The following is a 22,283-nucleotide window of genomic DNA, read 5'->3' as shown; positions in this document are numbered from 1 at the left end:
GAACAGCCCACTCATTGAGATACACAGGACAATCTTGAGAAGAGGTGGCATGGTCACCATTGCAGTTGATACAGCAGAGAGAAGGAGGCGTACAATCACCCTCATGCACATCCCTACCACAGGTTACACATTTGGCCAGGTGTCGACAGGACATTTGAGGGTGATTGGAACAATGGCATTGGTATCAGCGCATCAGGTTCAGAACATACGATTGGACTGTGAGAACCACATAGCCTGCTTTGACCTTGGATGGAAGCACCTCTCTATAAAAGGTGAGAAAGAGAGTGAGTGTGGGCACTAAGGAGGCATCTACCTTTTTCATCACTCGATGGGGTGGCAATAACACCTTGATCAGAGAGGTATGTTTGGATTTCAGCCTCAGTCAGACCGTCGAGCAGCCTACTGTAAATAATGCCACGGGAAGAATTCAGAGTTCTATGGGTCTCAACATGAACAGGATAGCTGTGGAGAAGCGAAGCAGCAAGCAGTTGTTGTGCTTGAGAATCAGAAGTAGTCTCCAAAAGCGAAGTGCCATTCCATAAATGAGAGGAGTATTTCAAAGGGCTGGTAACTGCACCAACACCTTTCTGTATAATAAACGGACTTACGGTTGAGAAGGACTGACTGTCTTCAGTGCGTGAACCACGAGGAACCGTGGTGCAGCTGGGAGGGTCTTTGAATCATTAGCCTCATTCCATTTACATTTTGTAGACATTGATTGTAAAGATGATTGGCTCACTGCGAGAAAAGCCTCCACGATTGCCAGCATCTCCGATGGCGCATTCCTTCCAACTGGGGCCACCCTTCACATGGGGGCACACCGACTTTAGGTGATTGTTCACACCTCAGGTCACACCTCCTTAACACCTGACAGAGGGACCACTCGGCAATTTGGGAAGGTAGCAGCTCAGGCAATCACCCCTCCCTGGGCCTGGTCTGCACGAGGGATCACGTGTGAACCCTACCTATTGACGCGTGGCTGGAAATTACGCATTACCCAATCATCTGTTACACGTCAGACGCATGAGCCAGTCTTCAGGAGTGCACAGGGAGGAAGAAGAAAAAAGTGGAGTCTCAAATGCTGAAGCGGAGGAAGGATAGGAGAAACTGAATGAAGAAAGGAAAAAGGAGTGAAAAACAGTGGTGAGACTGTTCTTATGTCAGCTACAGACAGGGTGGAACATTCCCAAAAACACCCCCGACATGTTCCCCAAGGGATGGGAAAAAGAATAGCAAGAGGACAGACACAAAGCACAGAAGGGAAAAGATACTGCAAAGGCTGGAGCCCCATGGTAGATTTCTCCCCTGAGTGAGCAAAAATCTTAAGTACTAACATCAACATTTTTTGTAATGAACTGTTTTTAGATGGAGAAAGCAAGGCAAATGATATATGTGTTTCATTAAGATCACTGTTGTTATTTTATTTCAATAAAACGAAACACATTTGTGACAAAAATATGCATTTCCTCGGAGTTGGAAGACATATTTAAAATACCTTCACTGATTTCAGAAATAACCTCAGAAAAATGTAGGCCTCTTGAAAGATCTGTATAAGGCAGGGAAGAGCTGTGCAAACCAACACTACAGGTAACCATCGCTAAAATGTTGGTTCTACTATGTTCTTTATTGTCAGTTATTAGTCACTGTGTTATGTCTATTATTTTACAGGTATTCTGTGATTTTTCTTTCAAGACATACATGAGTACATAGTGTACAAATCGCTAGCAACTGTCACAATTATCTTCATCTTATTGTCCATACTTTTTAATATATAAATTGTTTTCTAAGTACCAAAATGTACTAGAATAAATAAAATGCCTATAAAATGCCACACTGTACAATGTACTTGCCGTGAAACAGTTGCAATTCCTGAAATCCATCACATCTACATCTACACCTACACTCCTGGAAATTGAAATAAGAACACCGTGAATTCATTGTCCCAGGAAGGGGAAACTTAATTGACACATTCCTGGGGTCAGATACATCACATGATCACACTGACAGAACCACAGGCACATAGACACAGGCAACAGAGCATGCACAATGTCGGCACTAGTACAGTGTATATCCACCTTTCGCAGCAATGCAGGCTGCTATTCTCCCATGGAGACGATCGTAGAGATGCTGGATGTAGTCCTGTGGAACGGCTTGCCATGCCATTTCCACCTGGCACCTCGGTTGGACCAGCGTTCGTGCTGGACGTGCAGACCGCGTGAGACGACGCTTCATCCAGTCCCAAACATGCTCAATGGGGGACAGATCCGGAGATCTTGCTGGCCAGGGTAGTTGACTTACACCTTCTAGAGCACGTTGGGTGGCACGGGATACATGCGGACGTGCATTGTCCTGTTGGAACAGCAAGTTCCCTTGCCGGTCTAGGAATGGTAGAACGATGGGTTCGATGACGGTTTGGATGTACCGTGCACTATTCAGTGTCCCCTCGACGATCACCAGTGGTGTACGGCCAGTGTAGGAGATCGCTCCCCACACCATGATGCCAGGTGTTGGCCCTGTGTGCCTCGGTCGTATGCAGTCCTGATTGTGGCGCTCACCTGCACGGCGCCAAACACGCATACGACCATCATTGGCACCAAGGCAGAAGCGACTCTCATCGCTGAAGACGACACATCTCCATTCGTCCCTCCATTCACGCCTGTCGCGACACCACTGGAGGCGGGCTGCACGATGTTGGGGCGTGAGCGGAAGACGGCCTAACGGTGTGCGGGACCGTAGCCCAGCTTCATGGAGACGGTTGCGAATGGTCCTCGCCGATACCCCAGGAGCAACAGTGTCCCTAATTTGCTGGGAAGTGGCGGTGCGGTCCCCTACGGCACTGCGTAGGATCCTACGGTCTTGGCGTGCATCCGTGCGTCGCTGCGGTCCGGTCCCAGGTCGACGGGCACGTGCACCTTCCGCCGACCACTGGCGACAACATCGATGTACTGTGGAGACCTCACGCCCCACGTGTTGAGCAATTCGGCGGTATGTCCACCCGGCCTCCCGCATGCCCACTATACGCCTTCGCTCAAAGTCCGTCAACTGCACATACGGTTCACGTCCACGCTGTCGCGGCATGCTACCAGTGTTAAAGACTGCGATGGAGCTCCGTATGCCACGGCAAACTGGCTGACACTGACGGCGGCGGTGCACAAATGCTGCGCAGCTAGCGCCATTCGACGGCCAACGCCGCGGTTCCTGGTGTGTCCGCTGTGCCGTGCGTGTGATCATTGCTTGTACAGCCCTCTCGCAGTGTCCGGAGCAAGTATGGTGGGTCTGACACACCGGTGTCAATGTGTTCTTTTTTCCATTTCCAGGAGTGTACATTTATACTCCGCAAGCCACCCAATGGTGTATGGCGGAGGGCACTTTACGTGCCACTGTCATTACCTCCCTTTCTTGTTCCAGTCGCGCATGGTTCGCGGGAAGAATCACTGCCGGAAAGCCTCCGTGCGCGCTCGAATCTTTCTAATTTTACATTCGCAATATCCTCGGGAGGTATAAGTAGGGGGAAGCAATATATTCAATACCTCATCCAGAAACGCACCCTCTCGAAACCTGGACAGCAAGCTACACCGCGATGCAGAGCGCTTCTCTTGCAGAGTCTGCCACTTGAGTTTGCTAAACATCTCCGTAATGCTATCACGCTTACCAAATAACCCTGTGACAAAATGCACCGCTCTTCTTTGGATCTTGTCTATCTCCTCCGTCAACCCGACCTGGTACGGATCCCACACTGATGAGCAATACCAAGTATAAGTCGAACGAGTGTTTTGTAAGCCACCTCCTTTGTTGATGGACTACATTTTCTAAGGACTCTCCCAATGAATCTCAACCTGGTACCCGCCTTACCAACAATTAATTTTATATGATCATTCCACTTCAAATCGTTCCGCACAGATACTCCCAGATATTTTACAGAAGTAACTGCTACCAGTGTTTCTTCCGCTATCATATACTCATACAAGAAAGGGTCCTTCTTTCTATGTATTCTCAATACATAACATTTGTCTATGTTAAGGGTCAGTTGCCACTCCCTGCACCAAGTGCCTATCCGCTGCAGATCTTCCTGCATTTCACTGCAATTTTCTAATTTTGCAACTTCTCTGTATACTACAGTATCATCCACAAAAAGCCGCATGGAACTTCCGACACTATCTACTAGGTCATTTACATATATTGTGAAAAGCAACTGTCCCATAACACTCCCCTGTGGCACGCCAGAGGTTACTTTAACATCTGTAGACGTCTCTCCATTGAGAACAACATGCTGTGTTCTGTTTGCTAAAAACTCTTCAATCCAGCCACACAGCTGGTCTGATATTCCGTAGGCTCTTACTTTGTTTATCAGGCGACAGTGTGGAACTGTATCGATGCCTTCCGGAAGCCAAGGAAAATGGCATCTACCTGGGAGCCTGTATCTAATATTTTCTGGGTCTCATGAACAAATAAAGCGAGTTGGGTCTCACACAATCGCTGTTTCCGGAAGCCATGTTGATTCCTACAGAGTAGATTCTGGGTTTCCAGAAACGACATGATATGCGAGCAAAAAACATGTTCTAAAATTCTACAACAGATCAACGACAGAGATATAGGTCTATAGTTTTGTGCATCTGCTCGACGACCCTTCTTGAAGACTGGGACTACCTGTGCTCTTTTCCAATCATTTGGAACCTTCCGTTCCTCTAGAGACTTGTGGTACACGGCTGTTAGAAGGGGGGCAAGTTCTTTTGCGTACTCTGTGTAGAATCAAATTGCTATCCCGTCAGGTCCAGTGGACTTTCCTCTGTTGAGTGATGCCAGTTGGTTTTCTATTCCTTGGACACTTATTTCAGTGTCAGCCATGTTTTCGTTTGTGTGAGGATTTAGAGAAGGAACTGCAGTGTGGTCTTCCTCTGTGAAACAGCTTTGGAAAAAGGTGTTTAGTATATCAGCTTTACGCGTGTCATCCTCTGTTTCAATGCCATCATTATCCCGGACTGTCTGAATATGCTGTTTCGAGCCACTTACTGATTTAATGTAAGACCAGAACTTCCTAGGATTTTCTGTCAAGTCGGTACATAGAGTTTTACTTTCGAATTCACTGAACGCTTCACGCATAGCCCTCCTTACCCTAACTTTGACATAGTTTAGCTTCTGTTTGTCTGAGAGGTTTTGGCTGCGTTTAAACTTGGAGTGAAGCTCTCTTTGCTTTCGCAGTAGTTTCCTAACTTTGTTGTTGTACCACGGTGGGTTTTTCCCGTCTCTCTCAGTTTTACTCGGCACGTACCTGTCTAAAACGCATTTTACGATTGTCTTGAACTTTTTCCATAAACACTCAACATTGTCAGTGTCGGAACAGAATTTTTCATTTTGATCTGTTAGGTAGTCTGAAATCTGCCTTCTATTACTCTTGCTAAACAGATAAACCTTCCTCCCTTTTTTTATATTCCTATTTACTTCCATATTCAGGGATGCTGCACGGCCTTATGATCACTGATTCCCTGTTCTGCGCTTACAGAGTCGAAGAGTTTGGGTCTGTTTCTTATCAATAGGTCCAAGATGTTATCTCCACAAGTCGGTTCTCTGTTTAATTGCTCAAGGTAGTTTTCGGATAGTGCACTCAGTATAATGTCACTTGATGCTCTGTCCCGACCACCCGTCCTAAATATCTGAGTGTCCCAGTTTATATCTGGTAAATTGAAATCTCACCCGTGGCCTCAGGCCTGCCAAGGAGCACCACAGTCCTGGGTCCTTAGATAAACTACAAAAATCTGCAGCATTATGCCACACACAAACAGACCCAGACTGCAGGCAGATTGGTGAGACTAGATCTGACGAGAAGGGACTGCACGTTAGTGGGAAATGATGGGCTTCAGACGGCAGGCCCGATCTGTTAAGAGATACCCACAGAAATGACCTGCCATTTTGGCCCGTCATGAAAGTCTACTCGCGTGGCCAGCTATTCACATGTCACAGACACCATGTTGATGAAATGAGACTGCGTTGATCAAACCATGCAACAGATAACTTGTGCAAATACTCTGGGAATCAAAACTAATGAGGACAGGTACCAACTCACCATAAAGATGATCACTGAGCCACAGACAGGCACATAGAAAAGAATCACACTCTCACAACTAAATTTTTAGCCATAGCCTTTGCCAGGAAACAAGAGCATACACAAATTCATACAGTCATTAAGACTCAGCCCATGCACACGACCACTATCTCTGCCTGCTGCATCACCAATCTCTGAGAATCAGATCCAAACAAACCACTCCTCCTGCCTCCCTGCCCCTCACCAGCAGCTGCTAGGCCAGTGGCAAGAAGTGATGGCAGTAATGACTGCAAGCTGAGGGAAATGGTAGGAAGGGGAGAAGCAGTAAGAATGAGGGAGTAGGGAAGTGGCGCACATACTCATCTGTGCCCAGCCAGTGACGACACATGAGACATCTCAGTGAAACAAACCATTTCATCTGTTGTTGTTGTTGTTGTGGTCTTCAGTCCTGAGACTGGTTTGATGCAGCTCTCCATGCTACTCTATCCTGTGCAAGCTTCTTCATCTCCCAGTACTTACTGCAACCTACATCCTTCTGAATCTGCTTAGTGTATTCATCTCTTGGTCTCCCCCTATGATTTTTACCCTCCACGCTGCCCTCCAATACTAAATTGGTGATTCCTTGATGCCTCAGAACATGTCCTACCAACCGATCCCTTCTTCTGGTCAAGTTGTGCCACAAACTTCTCTTCTCCCCAATCCTATTCAATACTTCCTCATTAGTTATGTGATCTACCCATCTAATCTTCAGCATTCTTCTGTAGCACCACATTTCAAAAGCTTCTATTCTCTTCTTGTCCAAACTATTTACCGTCCATTTCATCTACTGAGACAAAAACGAGTTTTTTCGAGTGTTTTCTTCAAATTTTCCTATTTCCCTGACACATTTGAAATTCCCTGATATGCACTGATTTCTAGAACTTATGGCAACCCTGCTATCAACAGCCATCAAATAATGTATAAAATGTATGTCTGACCATCAGCTGCTCTTATTTTAAACCCAGATACCAAACAGTTTCAGTAATGGACCATCTTCACAGACAAGGGTTAAAATAGTTGAAGCCACCACATTACATTTGTCATTACTTAAATAATGTGTAGAGCATGTCATGAATATTAATATACGACACAGGACTTTTAGAAGTAAACATACTAAGTGTACACAGAGCAGTGCTATAGTCCTGATCTTCTCATCAGTACTGTCCTGTTTACACTTAGTATGTTTGCTTCTAAAAGTCCTGTGTCGTATATTGATATTCATGACATGCCCTACACCTTATTTAAGTAATGACAAATGTAATATGGCGGCTTAAACCAGGGAAAATGGTCCATGACAGAAACAAGTTGATATTTGGGTTTAAAATAAAAGCAACTCATGGTCAAACATGCATTTTACACTTTAGTATCCCACTTCTTTACACATTGATTCTTCTTGACAATTCTCCCAAACTTCAGCATCTATTCACTTACAATTTGACTGTTACTCTCAGATTGGTGTCAAACTTTACTTTAGTTTCTGGTTATGTCTTGGATAGCAAAATGTTCGAAGCCTTTGCTCACCATTGACAATCTTATCCAGATAGACTTTTGATTGCTGGCAGTATAACTGCTATCTTTAGTCACTTAAGTAATGGACTTGTATGAGATACTAAAATGAAATTTACATTAATGTCAACTCTGCAGCTGAAGGGGAAAACAGAAATTTAAGAGCTATTTGTTTCTGCGCAGAAACAGTTATAACTAGGCAAAACATACTAAAATATTGTTAATGTCATGACAGAAGTGCTATTCAATGTTTTCCCTCTCTGACTCACATAATATGTAACCCGAGACAACGCAAATAACCCTCTGCTACTGTAAATGAAAATAAACATTAACAGTCACTAACTCTCTTCAGTATTTTCTATGTAAGTCTCCTTCAATACATGTCTGTGCACACTGCTCACTAATAACAGCTTCATCCTGAGGCCAAACATTAGCTTACCTTTCCTACATTTGCATCTCTATGGTCCTGGCTTTGCACTGTTATGTAGAGACAAAAGCTGACACTACAAGTTATCTCTCTTTTTCATTCTGAAGCTTTTCTGCTTATGCAAGTCATTCAGAAAATCTCTTCCAATCTTCTCCTTTCACCCTGTCTACCATTCAACATTTCCTACTACTGTAGTCCAAACTGATTCACATCATCCTTCACCTGGTCTCTTCATCTTGTTTATAGCCATTTAATCAGTCTTCTTCCAAATTCTGTCCATTCCAGAGCTCTTCTTGGTAGTCTTTCTTTTCCCAATCTTTTAACATGACCAAACCATTTCAGCTTATTTCTATCAATAGTTTCTGCTCGGAGATCAACCTGAAGCATGTTTCATGTTGTTTCATTTCTTATTATGTTCCTTCTCATCTTATTCAGGTTCCCTCTTAGGAAGCGCATCTCTGCCACTTCTGTTCTACCCAAGAACTTTCTTTGTCCAGAACCAAAATTCTGATTCATACATCAAAACTGGTAGATAATATGATTTGTATATCATGATCTTCGCTTTGGTGAGTATTCACCAATTTCTAATTATATCTGATAAGCAATAACAAAATTTTGAGCAGTGTTCTACCCTTTCTCAAATTTCTTCCTTGATGTTTCTTTCATGGTTAGCTTCCTCCCTGGATATTTGAAAGCATCTACTTCTTTAATAATTTACACTTTTTTTCTTCATTTTCCCAGCTGATCTTCACTGCCTCACTTGCTAAGTTTATTTTCAAGATTGTTTCTTCAATTACCCTGTGCCAGGTATTTAGTTATTCTTCCAGTTTCTGTTCATTGTCTTCCCGTATCATCACATCATCCGCACATGCTATGATTTTTGTGTCACCTGCCACTAACCTGCTGTAAACTTTCCTTATGATGTTGTCCATGACTATATTAAAGAGCACTGGTGAGAGAACACTACACTTTCTGAATACTTTATCTGTTCCAAAACATTTTGATTTTTAGCTGACATTATAACACAATTCAGTCAATTGTCATACGTGTTTCTGAGTCAGAGTTGCATTTGTTTTGACGGTTCCAATCTATTCAGACTTTGCAAATCACTTCTGTTCTAACAGTGTCTTAAGCCTTTTGTATACCTATGAATGCAGCTACAATGTCTTTCCCAAATTCACATTTCTTTTCTACTATCTGTCTAGAAGTAAATACGGCACCATAGTTGATCTTCAAGCCAAAATCTTTGTTGTTCTTCACTTAAGTGTGGTTGTATCTTGTTCCCAATTTCCTGTAAAACTATCTTTTCATCAATCTTCAAGCAGTGGCACATGTAGAAAAAGCTGTATTAGAAATGAAAAAAAAATGGCAAAGCTCCTGGAATAGATAACATCACAGTGGAAACATGGGATACATTCTGAATTTTTGTGGAGCATCACAGCGATTAAACTTAATGGATTAAGTAATTTTTAATTACAATAACACTTTAAATTACATTACTTTCTTTGAATACATTTATATTAATAATAATTAACATAGAATGAGATTTTCACTCTGCAGCAGAGTGTGCGCTGATATGAAACTTCCTGGCAGATTAAAACTGTGTGCCACACTGAGACTCAAACTCAGGACCTTTGCCTATCGCGGGCAAGTGCTCTACCAACTGAGCTACCCAAGCATGACTCACGTCCCATCCTCACAGCTTTACTTCTGCCAGTACCTCGTCTCCTACCTTCCAAACTTTACAGAAGCTCTCCTGCGAACCTTGCAGAACTAGCACTCCTGAAAGAAAGGATATTGCGGAGAGATGGCTTAGCCACAGCCTCGGGGATGTTTCCAGAATGAGATTTTCACTCTGCAACGGAGTGTGCGCTGATATGAAACTTCCTGGCAGATTAAAACTGTGTGCCGGACCGAGACTTGAGTCTCGGTTCGGCACACAGTTTTAATCTGCCAGGAAGTTTAATAATTAACATGTCTTCTAACTCACTAATATTATATATTACTCTTAGCTACAACTGCATGCAAGAAAATGTGAAAAATATATGAATACTATTACTCCGTCTGGCCACATACAAAATACTGTTAACAGTGAAAAGATTTATGTTTGCAAGATGTTGTTCATATATGTATCTGGTTTTTTAACTTCATATTCTAATGTTAGTACAAAGGCAAGCATAACTTATTTCTGTAGGAGTGTGGATGATGAATGGACGTAACCATAAGCAGCTGACGGCTGTGCGAGTGAAAGAGATTGTTGTAGTTGAAAAAAATGTGTGTGTGTGTGTGTGTGTGTGTGTGTGTGTGTGTGTGTGTGTGTGTGTGTGAGAGAGAGAGAGAGAGAGAGAGAGAGAGAGAGAGAGAGAGAGAGATTAACACTTGTGTTATCTTAGGTTGATGATACTGCTCTTCCACGTACAACATAAGACAATATACAGCAAACCCTATTTTACGTTTTTGTGCAGTCAGGACTTAAAAAATGCAAAATTGAGCAAAATGCAAAACATTAGCAAAAACACATGTAATTGGCACATATGCTTAAAAATCACAATACTCTCCAATACTTTGTATAAAATCTGTGTAAGTGAAGGAAATTAAATGTACAATGTCTATACAATAATTTGTGGTAATGAATTTCATCAGTTTATAAAAAAGCACAGATGTGTAACAGCAAGTAAATAAAAATCAAAAAGTAGAACTTGGTATCTGGGTACAAGATAATCAAGTTGTTTTCCGACATGCTACGACTACAAATTATATGTTCAAAATACACGTTTTTGATACATCATTCTTTGTGCTCCCCCCCCCCCCCCCCCCCCAAAAAAAAAAAAAAAAAAAAAAAAAAAAAAAAGATAGAGAAGAAGAAGAAGAAAGAAAGAACATGTTGAATTAAACCAAAAGCAGTTAAACCATAAGCATAACTGTGGACATCTGTTTAATGAGTTTACTTTCCCAATTGACATTACAAGCTTACTAGAAGGCGATTCAGTGAATTTCTGTACACTATGTAAAACATAAATTTGAAAGAAAGCTTGTGGCTGAGCGATTCTGGGCACCTCAGTCCGAAACTGCACTGCTGCTACAGTTGCAGGTTCGAATCCTGCCTCGGGCCTGGATGTGTGTATTGTCCTTAGGTTAGTTACGTTTAAGTAGTTCTAAGTCTAGGGGACTGATGACATCAGATGTTAAGCGCTGTAGTGCTTAGAGCCATTTGAATCATTTGAAAGAAAGTTCAGGTTCTTCTGTTTTGCTTCATGCTCCCTATCACTGCTGCCAATCTTTACAATCTACAGTGTGTGGTGCAAAGTATATAAATGAGTAGTGTACGTAGTTGTTGCAACTGTATCATGTCAGATTTGAAGATAAAAGTCTTTGAACGTATTATAGCCAAAACCTTGTTTTATTTCTGTGTGACATCTCTGTCATAGCACATCATCTGCATGAAAAGTACATTTTCAGCACTTCACAAAATGCTTTCACCCCTACTTGCACTCCTGTCACTGAAGGGCCACTCCCCCTATCGACATATTCAGTAGGTGAGCTCATTTTAGTGTTTTTGTGTGGTGTAGTGGCTGTGCTGGCTATTAGGTGACTTAACAAGTCATCAGCCAATAAGAGTTCACTAGCCGGAAATGGGTGATGTTTCCTCGATTATGACCAGCATGTTCATTGAGATTCAGTGTCTGGATTTTAAAGATTGACAAGTGATATTGTTGCTGAATACAGTGCATCAGAAATACGTGCAAAAAAGATGAGAGTGAGTTATAAGTGGGATGAAGAAAGGTAGTTGCTGGGCACCATCATCATGTATTAGCTCGGTCCGCAACACTTTGTGTCGAGTATCTTGTTTTTCCATTCCCGCTGAAATCCAGCTGTAGTTGTATAATAATTGCATGGTGAAGCTAAATGTTGCAAGTTGTGTTGCCAACATCAATTGTGGGTTACATCAGCGTTTCCTCTCTCACATCTCCCCTCTCCACAGTGGACTAAGACATTCCCTTAATTCCGCCACCAACTCTGGTGCAAACCATCTGTCTTTTGAGCCACTTATAACTTATTCAGTCACATCAAATGCCAATAAGAAGGAAACAGGACAAAGACCAGCAAGACATTGAATAAATCATGGAATTTTTAGCATTGATCTTATGGGTTTTTCACAGGGGCCACAAATTTATGGTGTAGAATCGTGAAAAACATAAAATCGAAGTTCCACTGTATTACCTTTCTGTGGACAGTAAGCAAGGGAGGTTACAGTGCCAGTTGCATCTGCAGATAAAATGCAGCTTTCCCCAGATGCCAAGTCCCAGAGACGAACCGTAGCATCACCAGCTGCCACGGCAACCAATCCAGGACCAGCCCACTCTGCACACGCATCCTGAGGTCTTCCTACTAGTTTCACCTTTAATTCCAAGAAAGATTAGTTACAGTATTCTCGAACACTTGTAATTCTTCATACTGGTAGTGTATTTACTTCTGTGAACATAGTGTTACACACAGCTAAAGCATAATAAGAATTTCATTTATGTCTGAATTAATTCTGGAAAAAATTTGACTTGGGAAGTCAATCTACTACTTAACAGAAACAATAAGACCAAGACAGATCACCAACAATGCATCTGTGACATGTCACATGACTTAGACATTTCCATTGGCATGGTGCATAACATTGTCTCCCGTAACAGGAAATACCAGAAATTTTGTAATCAACATGTAACCTTCAGGCTCATTGAAAGGCACAAGGAATGGAACAGAGATTTTAGTTTGTCAAATGTAACATATTAGAACAGAGGAAGCAAACATTTCTGTGGTCTATAATGGCAAGAGACAGAACAAAGTGTTTCCATTTCGAGACACATGGAAATCTTGTTAGCCAGTAGTGACAGCATGCAGTGCTACGTTAAACAAGTTTCAGTCACAGTAGTCTGATTTATATATTTGGAACACATTTAACAAATTGATATACTTGACTGACTGAATTATTCTGTGAAATCACCACAAATAATAGCAAAGACTACTTGAATAAACATTTTCAGTTTCTTTTAACAACATTATTCATCTTGAAAGATCAAATGTACAAGCACTTCATTAGATGTACAATTTCAGTTCCTCACAAAAGAGATATCACACAAAAACAAAAGACAAATAACTTTAATTGTGTGTGAACATTCCATATAATTTTACTTATTTGAGTATATCTAAAATTAATATAAAACTATTTTGATAAGCAATATCTAATTGTGGGGTGCAATGTAGTATGCACCTGATACCTTCTCACAATACCTAACAAATACAATCCCTTTAGTGGTCTACGTTCTTAGCCTTGGTATGTTTTTGCATTTGTTAATGAGTCTTATCATAATTTTATTCAATTCTAGATTCACTATTTTTTTACCTCTTTTACTGGTTCTGAAGGCGATTGTTGCAAGGTAAAAATTGGTAAAATTGTGAAATTACAAAGTGGAAGTATTAGAGAATAAATGTTTTTGAAATTATTTGAATGTTGTAAAGTATTACTTTGACGATTTCGGAGAGCTGCCCAGATGGTTCACAAGAGAAATGCCCAAGACTAGGTACATCAGTTAGGACTGCAAGTTGTGGTAAATGCTCATGGTGCAACACTCTTCGCAGTTGTGATCCATCTGTACTCAACACTTCCATACATATGCCCTCTTCATTACAGTGGAATATCTTTCCTAAGGAAATAATAAAATGCATTACAAGTACAAAGTTTAACCACAGTTTAACCAAAGTTTAACAGACAGTAGAAGATAGGAGTTATGGATCTTAGTGTCAAGCAACAAATTTCTCATATATGTATGATTTGTTTATCATAATGTTTCATATTCTTATGTTAGTGAATGTGATAAGTCTACCTCTCATGTCCACCAAAAATTGTTAAACGTACCCACATATTCTTATGTTAGTGAATGTGATAAGTCTACCTCTCATGTCCACCAAAAATTGTTAAGCGTACCCACATACAACATTACAAGGCAAGAAACTGAAACTATGGATAGTATTTCTGTGTACAGGGATGGAGGTACACAGCAATACCACAAGAAGCCGCCACTACAAATGCACAACCACTTGCCTTGCACTTTCTCTGTTCCAAACAGATGCTTCAAGATGGTGCTCGCTAATTGGGACTATACTCTGCTTCCTCACTGCATCCATCAGCATGTTGTATTTATCCACTAATAGTGTTGCTAGCCACCAGAGACAGTGCAGCCAACTGTGAAGAACTTCACTTTCACCTAGCACTGACACACACAGAGATCCATCCACAAACAATCACAAAAGAAGATGTACTACAGACACTGACTCAGTTCCTGCAGTTCAGCTACTTCTACAGTGCCACCATTTCCTCCAGTTATGCAATGGAGCACAGTCTGTGAGTTAGTTAGTTACTTTCATGTTCCATGCATCATTTTGCATGAAAAATCGTCAAGATGTGGAACGGGTCATTTTACATTCATATTGCAAATTAATTTGTACATCTATGAACTCTAAACATCACCATATAATTATTTTTTCCCCCTAAAAAGAAAACTAGATATGCAGACTGAGTTAATAATTCCCACCCACCAACTTTTACACATTACAAACATAGAAATTCTTCTACAGAATAAAAGGAGTTGTCAAGGAGAAACTTTTTCAATTTATTTTCAAATTTTACCTTGGTGCCTGTTAGACATTTAATATAACTGGGTAAGTGGTCAAAAATTTGGTTCTATTCAGAAGACATTTCCACCTTAACAGTCACTATTTACAGAATAATTAATAGCACAGTCTGCATAGTAATTTCAGTCACAGTGACTGCCAAGACACAATAAAGTCATTTAGATTTCATTATATTAGGTACAGGACATCAAGTGCCATTCATCAAACTGCTACCAAAGTTAAGCGAAAGTTTATACCATCACCATTAATAAATGTTACTGACTATTTCTGATTGTGTAAGAACGCAGAGTCTCATGGCGGCAATACTGAATAAAAAGTTCTTGGGTTGCCATCTGTGTCAAGTGATCAAAATTACAAGAACTTTAGGCGACACACTCCTTGGCTATTGTCAAGAGGTAAGTCTAGCAGTGGGCTGATGATACGCCTCATATACATTAATTACCAGCTGTAATGTCATTGCTGCTCGCAGAACTGCCATTATGGGCGTATATTGACTCAGCATTCAATGTGCCCTCTTCAACCATGAAGTCACTGGATCCCATGTCATATTGAGCTGCAAGCCACAGTCTCTGTTTGGGATGTTATTGATGATTTTTATTTCAATGGCTTCTTTAATTACATAATCCCAGAAGCTATTAGTGTGAGCTGCATCTGATGTATTGGCAAATTTTATCTGGTGTCCATTTTCTAAAGCATGCTTAAGATAGAGAAAGCAGACTTCCCAGGATATTGCAGGTGATAAAACCTCTCATGCTCCTTATTGTGTTATTACATAGCGCGTACTGCTTGTCAGAGGTAAGACTGGTCACACTCGCAAGGTACACTATGTAATCAAAAGTATCTGGACACCTGAAAATGTCTCTGGCGCCCTCCATTGGTAAAATGCTGGAATTCAATATGGTGTTGGCCCACCCTTAGCCTTGATGACAGTTTCCACTCTCACAGGTATATGACAATCAGGCGCTGGAAGATTTCTTGGGGAATGGCAGCCCATTCTTCATGGAGTGCTGCACTGAGGAGAGGTATCGATGTCGGTCAGTGAGGCCTGGCATGAAGTTGGTGTTCAAAAACATCCCAAAGGTGTTCTATAGGGTTCAGGTCAGCACTCTGTGCTGGCCAGTCCATTACAGGGATGTTATTGTTGTGTAACCATTCCACCACAGGCCGTGCATTATGAACAGGTGCTAGACTGTGTTGAAAGATGCAATCACCTCTTCAACAGTGGGAAGCAAAAAGGTGCTGGAAACATCAATGTAGGCCTATGCTGTGATAGTGCCACACAAAACAACAAGGAGTGCAAGCCCCCTCCAGGAAAAACATGACCACACCATAACACCACTGCCTATGAATTTTACTGTTGGCACTACATACACTCGCACATTATGTTCACCAGGCATTCACCATACCTACACCCTGCCATCGGATTGCCTCATTGTGTACCGTGATTCATCACTCCACACAACGTTTTTCCACTGTTCAATCGGCCAATGTTTATGCTCCTTACATTAAGCGAGGAATCGCTTGGCATTTACTAGTGTGATGTGTGGCTTATGAGCAGCTGCTCGACCATGAAACCCAAGTTTTCTCACCTCCTGCCTAACTGTCATAGTACTTGCAGTGGATCCCGATGCAGTTTGGAATTCCTGTGTGATGGACCCTCTTCAACTGTCGGCAGTCTCTGTCAGTCAACAGACGAGGTTGACCTGTACACTTTTGTGCTGTACGTGTCCCTTCACGTTTCCACTTCACCGTCACATCAGAAACAGTGTACCTAGGGATGTTCAGGAGTATGGAAATCTCACATACAGACTTATGACACAAGTGACACTCAATCACCTGGCTGCATTCAAAATCTGAGAGTTCCGCGGAGAGCCCCATTCTGCTCTCTCACAATGTCTAATAACTACTGAGATCGCTGATATGGAGTACTTAGCAGTAGGGGGGCAGCACAATGCACCTAATATGAGAAACGTATGTTTTAGTGGGTGTCTGGATACTTTTGATCACGTATTGTATGTTGTAGACCCCAGTTGTTCTGAGACTTGTTGTATCTTTAAATGGCCTTAGTAATTGATGAATTTATGTTGGAGGCCTCAATATTGATTTTATCTTGGGTCTTTTTCACAGGCAACTTATCTTTCCCAATAAAGAGCCACAGAACAGCAAGAAAGCAAGCTTCTTTTCCTGCTCCTTGTCAATGGCCCTATTGTGATTCTTTCTTGAAATCACTTTCTTTATTTGATGAACGTTACAACCATTGTTTCTAAAGATGTTGCAAAGGTGGTTCATCTCATGGGGCATTAGATATCATTCTTGCATGATGCACCAACCACATAACACTTTTGCTTTACCATAGATCCACAAGGATGGGACGCCATCCCACTTCATCGTATCCACCATTCATTCACCAATGTACAAGCAGGCGAAGTACCTGGCCAATCTCCACGCTCCATATGTATGACACATAGTGAACATTGTATTAAAAATGCAGCAGATTTTATCCACTGAATTAACTGTCTTCAACTTAGTTTTAATGTGGTGGCACTGTTTACTTATTTGCCCATCAGAATCTTTGGACTTAGTATCCTGTTTCTTTGTGACATGGTAAATCTATTTAAGCACACTCTTATGTATTATAATCGAACTGATGTGTTGCAATGGGTTGCTCGTCAGCTCCAGCTGTTACAAACCTGTTCATGGAGAGTTTTGAGGATATTGCTTTAGACATGGCACCATTAAAGCATAGTTGTTTCTTTCAATACATTCATGACATGATCATCATTTGGCCCCACAGACATGAGAAACTTGACGAAAGCTTGAAACATCTCAACAGCATTAATAGTAACATCCAGTTAACCAGGAGGTAGAAAATGACACTGCACTGCCCTTCCTCAACATCCTCATCCACCACAAATGAAACGGATGCCTTGCCCACAGCATCTTTAGAAAACCCAGCCACACTGATCTTTACTTATACGTCATCAGCCGTCATAACTGGGCACAGCAGCACACTGTTTTACGAACATTGGTGCATTGTGCAAGAATGATCTCAGATGCTGATAAGATATCCCAAGAGATGAGCCACCCACACAAACTCTTCAGGAACATTGGCTATAAAGTTCATCAAATGAAGGAAGTGATTTCAAGCAAGAATCATAATAAGACAACCGACGAGGAGCAGGATAAGAAACTTACTCTATTGCCATTCTGTGGCTCCGTGTTGGGTAAGATAAGCTGAAAAGACACAAGGTCAAATTGACCTTCAGTTCTTTGACACAAATCTGTCAATTACTGAGACAAGTTAAAGATGCAGTAGGCCTCAGAAACCTGGGGTCTACACTTGCACCATGTGAGTGTGGCCTGCCTTACAGCGGTCAAACAGTATACATTGTCACACAACAAAGGAAGGAGTATGAGAGGGTTTATCACCTATGATGCCCTGAGAAATCTGCTTTAGCTTAGCAAGCTTTAGAAAATGGACACAGGATAAAATCTGATGATAAATCGGATGTGGCTTGCACTAATGGCTTCTGGGATTGTGTAATTGAGGAAGCCACTGAAATAAACTCACCAATAACAGCCCAAATAGAGATGGAGGCTTGCAGTTCAGCACGGCATGGGATCCAGCAGTTGTGCAGTTGAAGCAGGCACACCAATTGCCAAGTCAACGTATGCCTGCATGTGGTGGCATGAGCACCAGTGACGTTGCAGCTGGGAATTACTGTATGTAAGGGGAATACCAGAAACCCAATGGCAGTCATACCACTTGACAATGGCCAAGAAGCGCCTGGCCAAAACCTCGTGTAATTTTAATCACCTAACACGGCTGGAAGCCCAGGAACTTTTTATTCAATTTCTTATTGTGTTGCCACATTGCTGTTCTAATGCTGCTCTTACGTACATATGTATAATAAGAAAGTACTACCAAGCATATCACCACCTCATAATTAGAAGTATAGTAGAAATATGCTTTCTTCCACTGCGGATATTTGGTCTGAATTGATAGTAACATTCAGTTACAACAACCCAACAGTATACAAGGAAAATGTTTCTCTATAACAGGAGGCAACAGATTAAGTTTTTATCTAGCATCACACGAATGAAGAAACTGGTTTGTGCATACTGCATTGTTTTCATTATCTGTAATTTTCTTTATGTATTTTGTTAATATTGGATATTTGAACATGACAACTGTGGTATTATCACCTTTTCAAAACAACAGTTTGCATTTGTTTCTGATAATTATCTTTTCTTGTGATTCCCTTTTGGGCTGAAAATTAATTTATACAAGTTGACGATTTACCACAAAAAATTATACCACATCACAATGAAGATTCTGCATAATATATGTTTTTAAATATTCTGTTTGCTGTACACTTGTAATATCTCACCTCCTTTTAGTAATGTTATTGTATGTTGCTTGGGATCTCAGAATGCATTATGACTTCGCATTTGTCAACTACCAGTGTACCAATGACACTGATAGATGTATAAGTACCAGTGTTGATCCTGACTGCACACTTCAAGGATCAGTTTTATGAACAATTCAGTGAAGCGATGCAGGGATTGCATCCTGTGGTCCATCTGTGCATTCTAGGTAATTTTAATGCCTATATCAGATGTGTTACTGCTCCTTGGCTAGACTGCCTAGGCACATACGGAGCGGACAAGATGAATAATAATAGTTTATGGCAGCTTGAATTTTGTGCCAAGTACCAACTGTGCATCACTAACACATACTTGTAAGGCAATAAAAGGCACAAGGTTTCCTGGATGCACCTTCACTCCAAACATTGGCATCAACTAGGTCTCATTTTAAGCAATGGAAACTCCAGGCTGGAATATCAACAATGTAAGTGCTGTGTCATCTGAACAAGACACAGACAGGGCAAAAGCACTATAGGCGCAGAGTCGTGAGCTGGTGCCAGTGCCATAGACTCGCCACTTGCGTGAGTTCCACCAACATCACAGGCGGCACTGAGGATGAAGATATCAACTTCACCTCAACCAATCGCCAGCTGAGTACAATCTGCCAATGACTGGACGACAATAGATAGAAGCCTATTCAGAAGAGCACCTCTCACCCACAAGGTTATAGATCATCATCCAGGGCTGACTTGGACAGGGAATGTAGTTTAGTGAACTCTTAGAAGTGAACAGACATTTGTTGTTCATTGCATTTGCTATGTACTGTGAAGCTTACCTATGATTATTTGCACTTAGCCATTGAGGGCCTATTCTGTGTTATCTTACATGCATTGTTGTAGATGACATTATTTGACATGTCACAAAGATAAGTAAACCTTTTTACTCCTCTGTGTGACTTAGTTGCCAATTTGTTGGAGTGCTGTAGAACCTTTGTTCTCCTGTCCTGTTACCTGAACATGGGGCATCACTGTATAATGGTGACAAGGAGAAATTGTCTGAGTGATGTACTGCATCAGAAGCCATTTCACAAACTCACAAACTTGACCTACTGTAACGACAGTGGCAACTCAGCTTCAGCAGCAGTAGTGATGAGGTTTTACAAAACTGGTGATGAGGGTTTACAAAAGTAAGAAAAAGATAGGTTGATACGTACAGTAATGATGACATGTTAAGTTGCAGAAAGTCACAACTAAAAAGCACTTACATATTAGCTTTTGGCCCCAGTCTTCATCAGAAAAAGAAAATACACATTTGTTCATTTATTCACACAAGCAAGCACAGCTCACATACACATGATTGCCATCTCTGGCAGCTCGAACTGGAATGCATTCCAGTCCAAGCTACCAGAGATGGCAGTCATTTGTGTGTGAAGTGTGCTTGCTTCTGTGAATGAACGAATGTGTGTTTTATTTTTCTGACAAAGGCTGTGGCCGACAGATAATGTGTAATGCATTCTGGTTCGAGTTGCTGGAGACGGCGGTCATGTATGTGCGAGGTGTGCTTACTTGTGTGAATGAATGAATGAATGTATGTTTTCTTTTTCTGATGAAGTCTGTGGACAAAAGCTAATGTGTAAGTGTCTTTTACTTGTGCCTGACATTTTAACTAAGAGCAAAGATCTCAGCCATTTTCTCCACTTGCACTCCTTCCATAGTGCTGATTGTGACACTGACAAAAGTGGTGACAAAAGCTAGCTTTGAGCCTACAAAGATTCACTTTGGTACAACATCTAGCAAAACCAAGATCAATCTTTGCTACATTAAGGATCCTACAAGAGTAGAAATATTTTGTGATACGGTTCAGAAAGAAATTGACACCTGGACAAATATGCACCCATTGCTGAAGACTGGCTAAAAATGAAGTCCCTTCTTATGGCTGGCAATCCATTTGCTACTTTGAAAGCGAAATTCCAATACTGGTTCCTCAAGAACAGTGATGTACTGAGACTCCTCCTTGATTCTAAGCATCAAGCATCTATAAACTGGCACTCAAACCCTTGCAAATCTAACCACAGGGATCTAAGCAAAGCAAAGACAACTGGTCAGTGTACAATAACTGCATTGTACATCCTGGGAGAAACTTTGTGGAAGTACACAGGAGTGTGATGAAACATCAGTAGAGTGTATTTGTGTATCAAAATGACCATTGGAACCTACCCTAAGAAGACTGCCCTACTGAAGAAGATTGACAAAACAGTCAGCACATATTGTAATCAACAATTCTAATGGATGGGACGCTGTTCCAATCTCTGCTCACATCTGGTAACATCAGCCCAAACTCAGTAGGAGAAATTTCTCAGTTGCCAACTTACCACGAGCTGTACACTGTGCCTACTAAGCAGGCCTTCAATCTGGGAAATGCCCTGGTAAACAAACATCTACACAGAACTTACTAAGCTAACTCCACTCCTCCCAGTGCTCTACAACATTTTACAGAAATATTGGGCTGAGGTTACTGTGCTGCAAGGTATGCACAATGTCAACATCATCACTCTATACAAAGGTCAAAGCGATTGTGGTAATTGCAATTGCTAAATCATAATTTCACTACTGATTATGTCAGAAAAGCATTTGCCCATGTGGAGCTGGGCACAATGGAGAGGCTTGCCAAGGTTTGTATCCTGACTCCCAATCTGGGTTCCGAGTCCAGCAATGTCCTACTGATATTGTGGTTTTGTCCGAAGAATGAGGTCCTATGTCAAAGTTGGCACTTCATAATGGAACAAAAAGTAAGGATAGTTGCTGACAGACACAATGACAAATGAAAGAGGCCGGTGGAGATACACTCTCAAAGAGTTTCCATATGCCGCCACTGCCGGAAGATTACTTACATCAGGGGGCACCATCACCCATGCCCATTTTGCAATCATTGCTTATGATGACAGCATCAACTTAGTCAGATCTGGCTGCGACCTACAGAATTATTAGTCAGAACTGTATATCAGAGTTTATAGCCAATTGTCCATTGAGAAGAGGCCATCATTTTGTATTGTACTAAAATGATAAGTTATAGTGCTCAGTGACAGTAACAAATACAATACAGAGACATTCCTGTGGATGTGGACTGTTTTCAAGTTAAGTATTTTACATAGTTTAAACTTTAATAAAATTATCTAGTGCATTGTAGTATCCACTTGACCTCCTCAAGAAGTAAATCTGGCCT

At 41.4% G+C, this 22,283-nt stretch overlaps 1 protein-coding gene across 1 annotated transcript in view; it reads right to left on the bottom strand.

Annotated features, from left to right (window-relative positions):
* LOC126457406 (intraflagellar transport protein 140 homolog) overlaps positions 1–22,283 on the bottom strand; it is a 262,614-nt gene that overhangs the window by 191,443 nt on the left and 48,888 nt on the right. Inside the window, exons 5-6 of the mRNA XM_050093673.1 lie at positions 13,527–13,705; positions 12,234–12,411 (exon numbers count right to left, since the gene is read on the bottom strand). Of these exons, the coding sequence (XP_049949630.1) occupies positions 12,234–12,411; positions 13,527–13,705 (357 nt within the window). The remainder of the gene's footprint in view (positions 1–12,233; positions 12,412–13,526; positions 13,706–22,283) is intronic.

This window comes from Schistocerca serialis, chromosome 2 (assembly GCF_023864345.2).
Source record: "Schistocerca serialis cubense isolate TAMUIC-IGC-003099 chromosome 2, iqSchSeri2.2, whole genome shotgun sequence".
NCBI classification, from domain to species: domain Eukaryota; kingdom Metazoa; phylum Arthropoda; class Insecta; order Orthoptera; family Acrididae; genus Schistocerca; species Schistocerca serialis.
The sequence above is the reverse complement of the archived record's forward strand: the minus strand, read 5'-3'. Positions and strand labels throughout refer to the sequence as shown.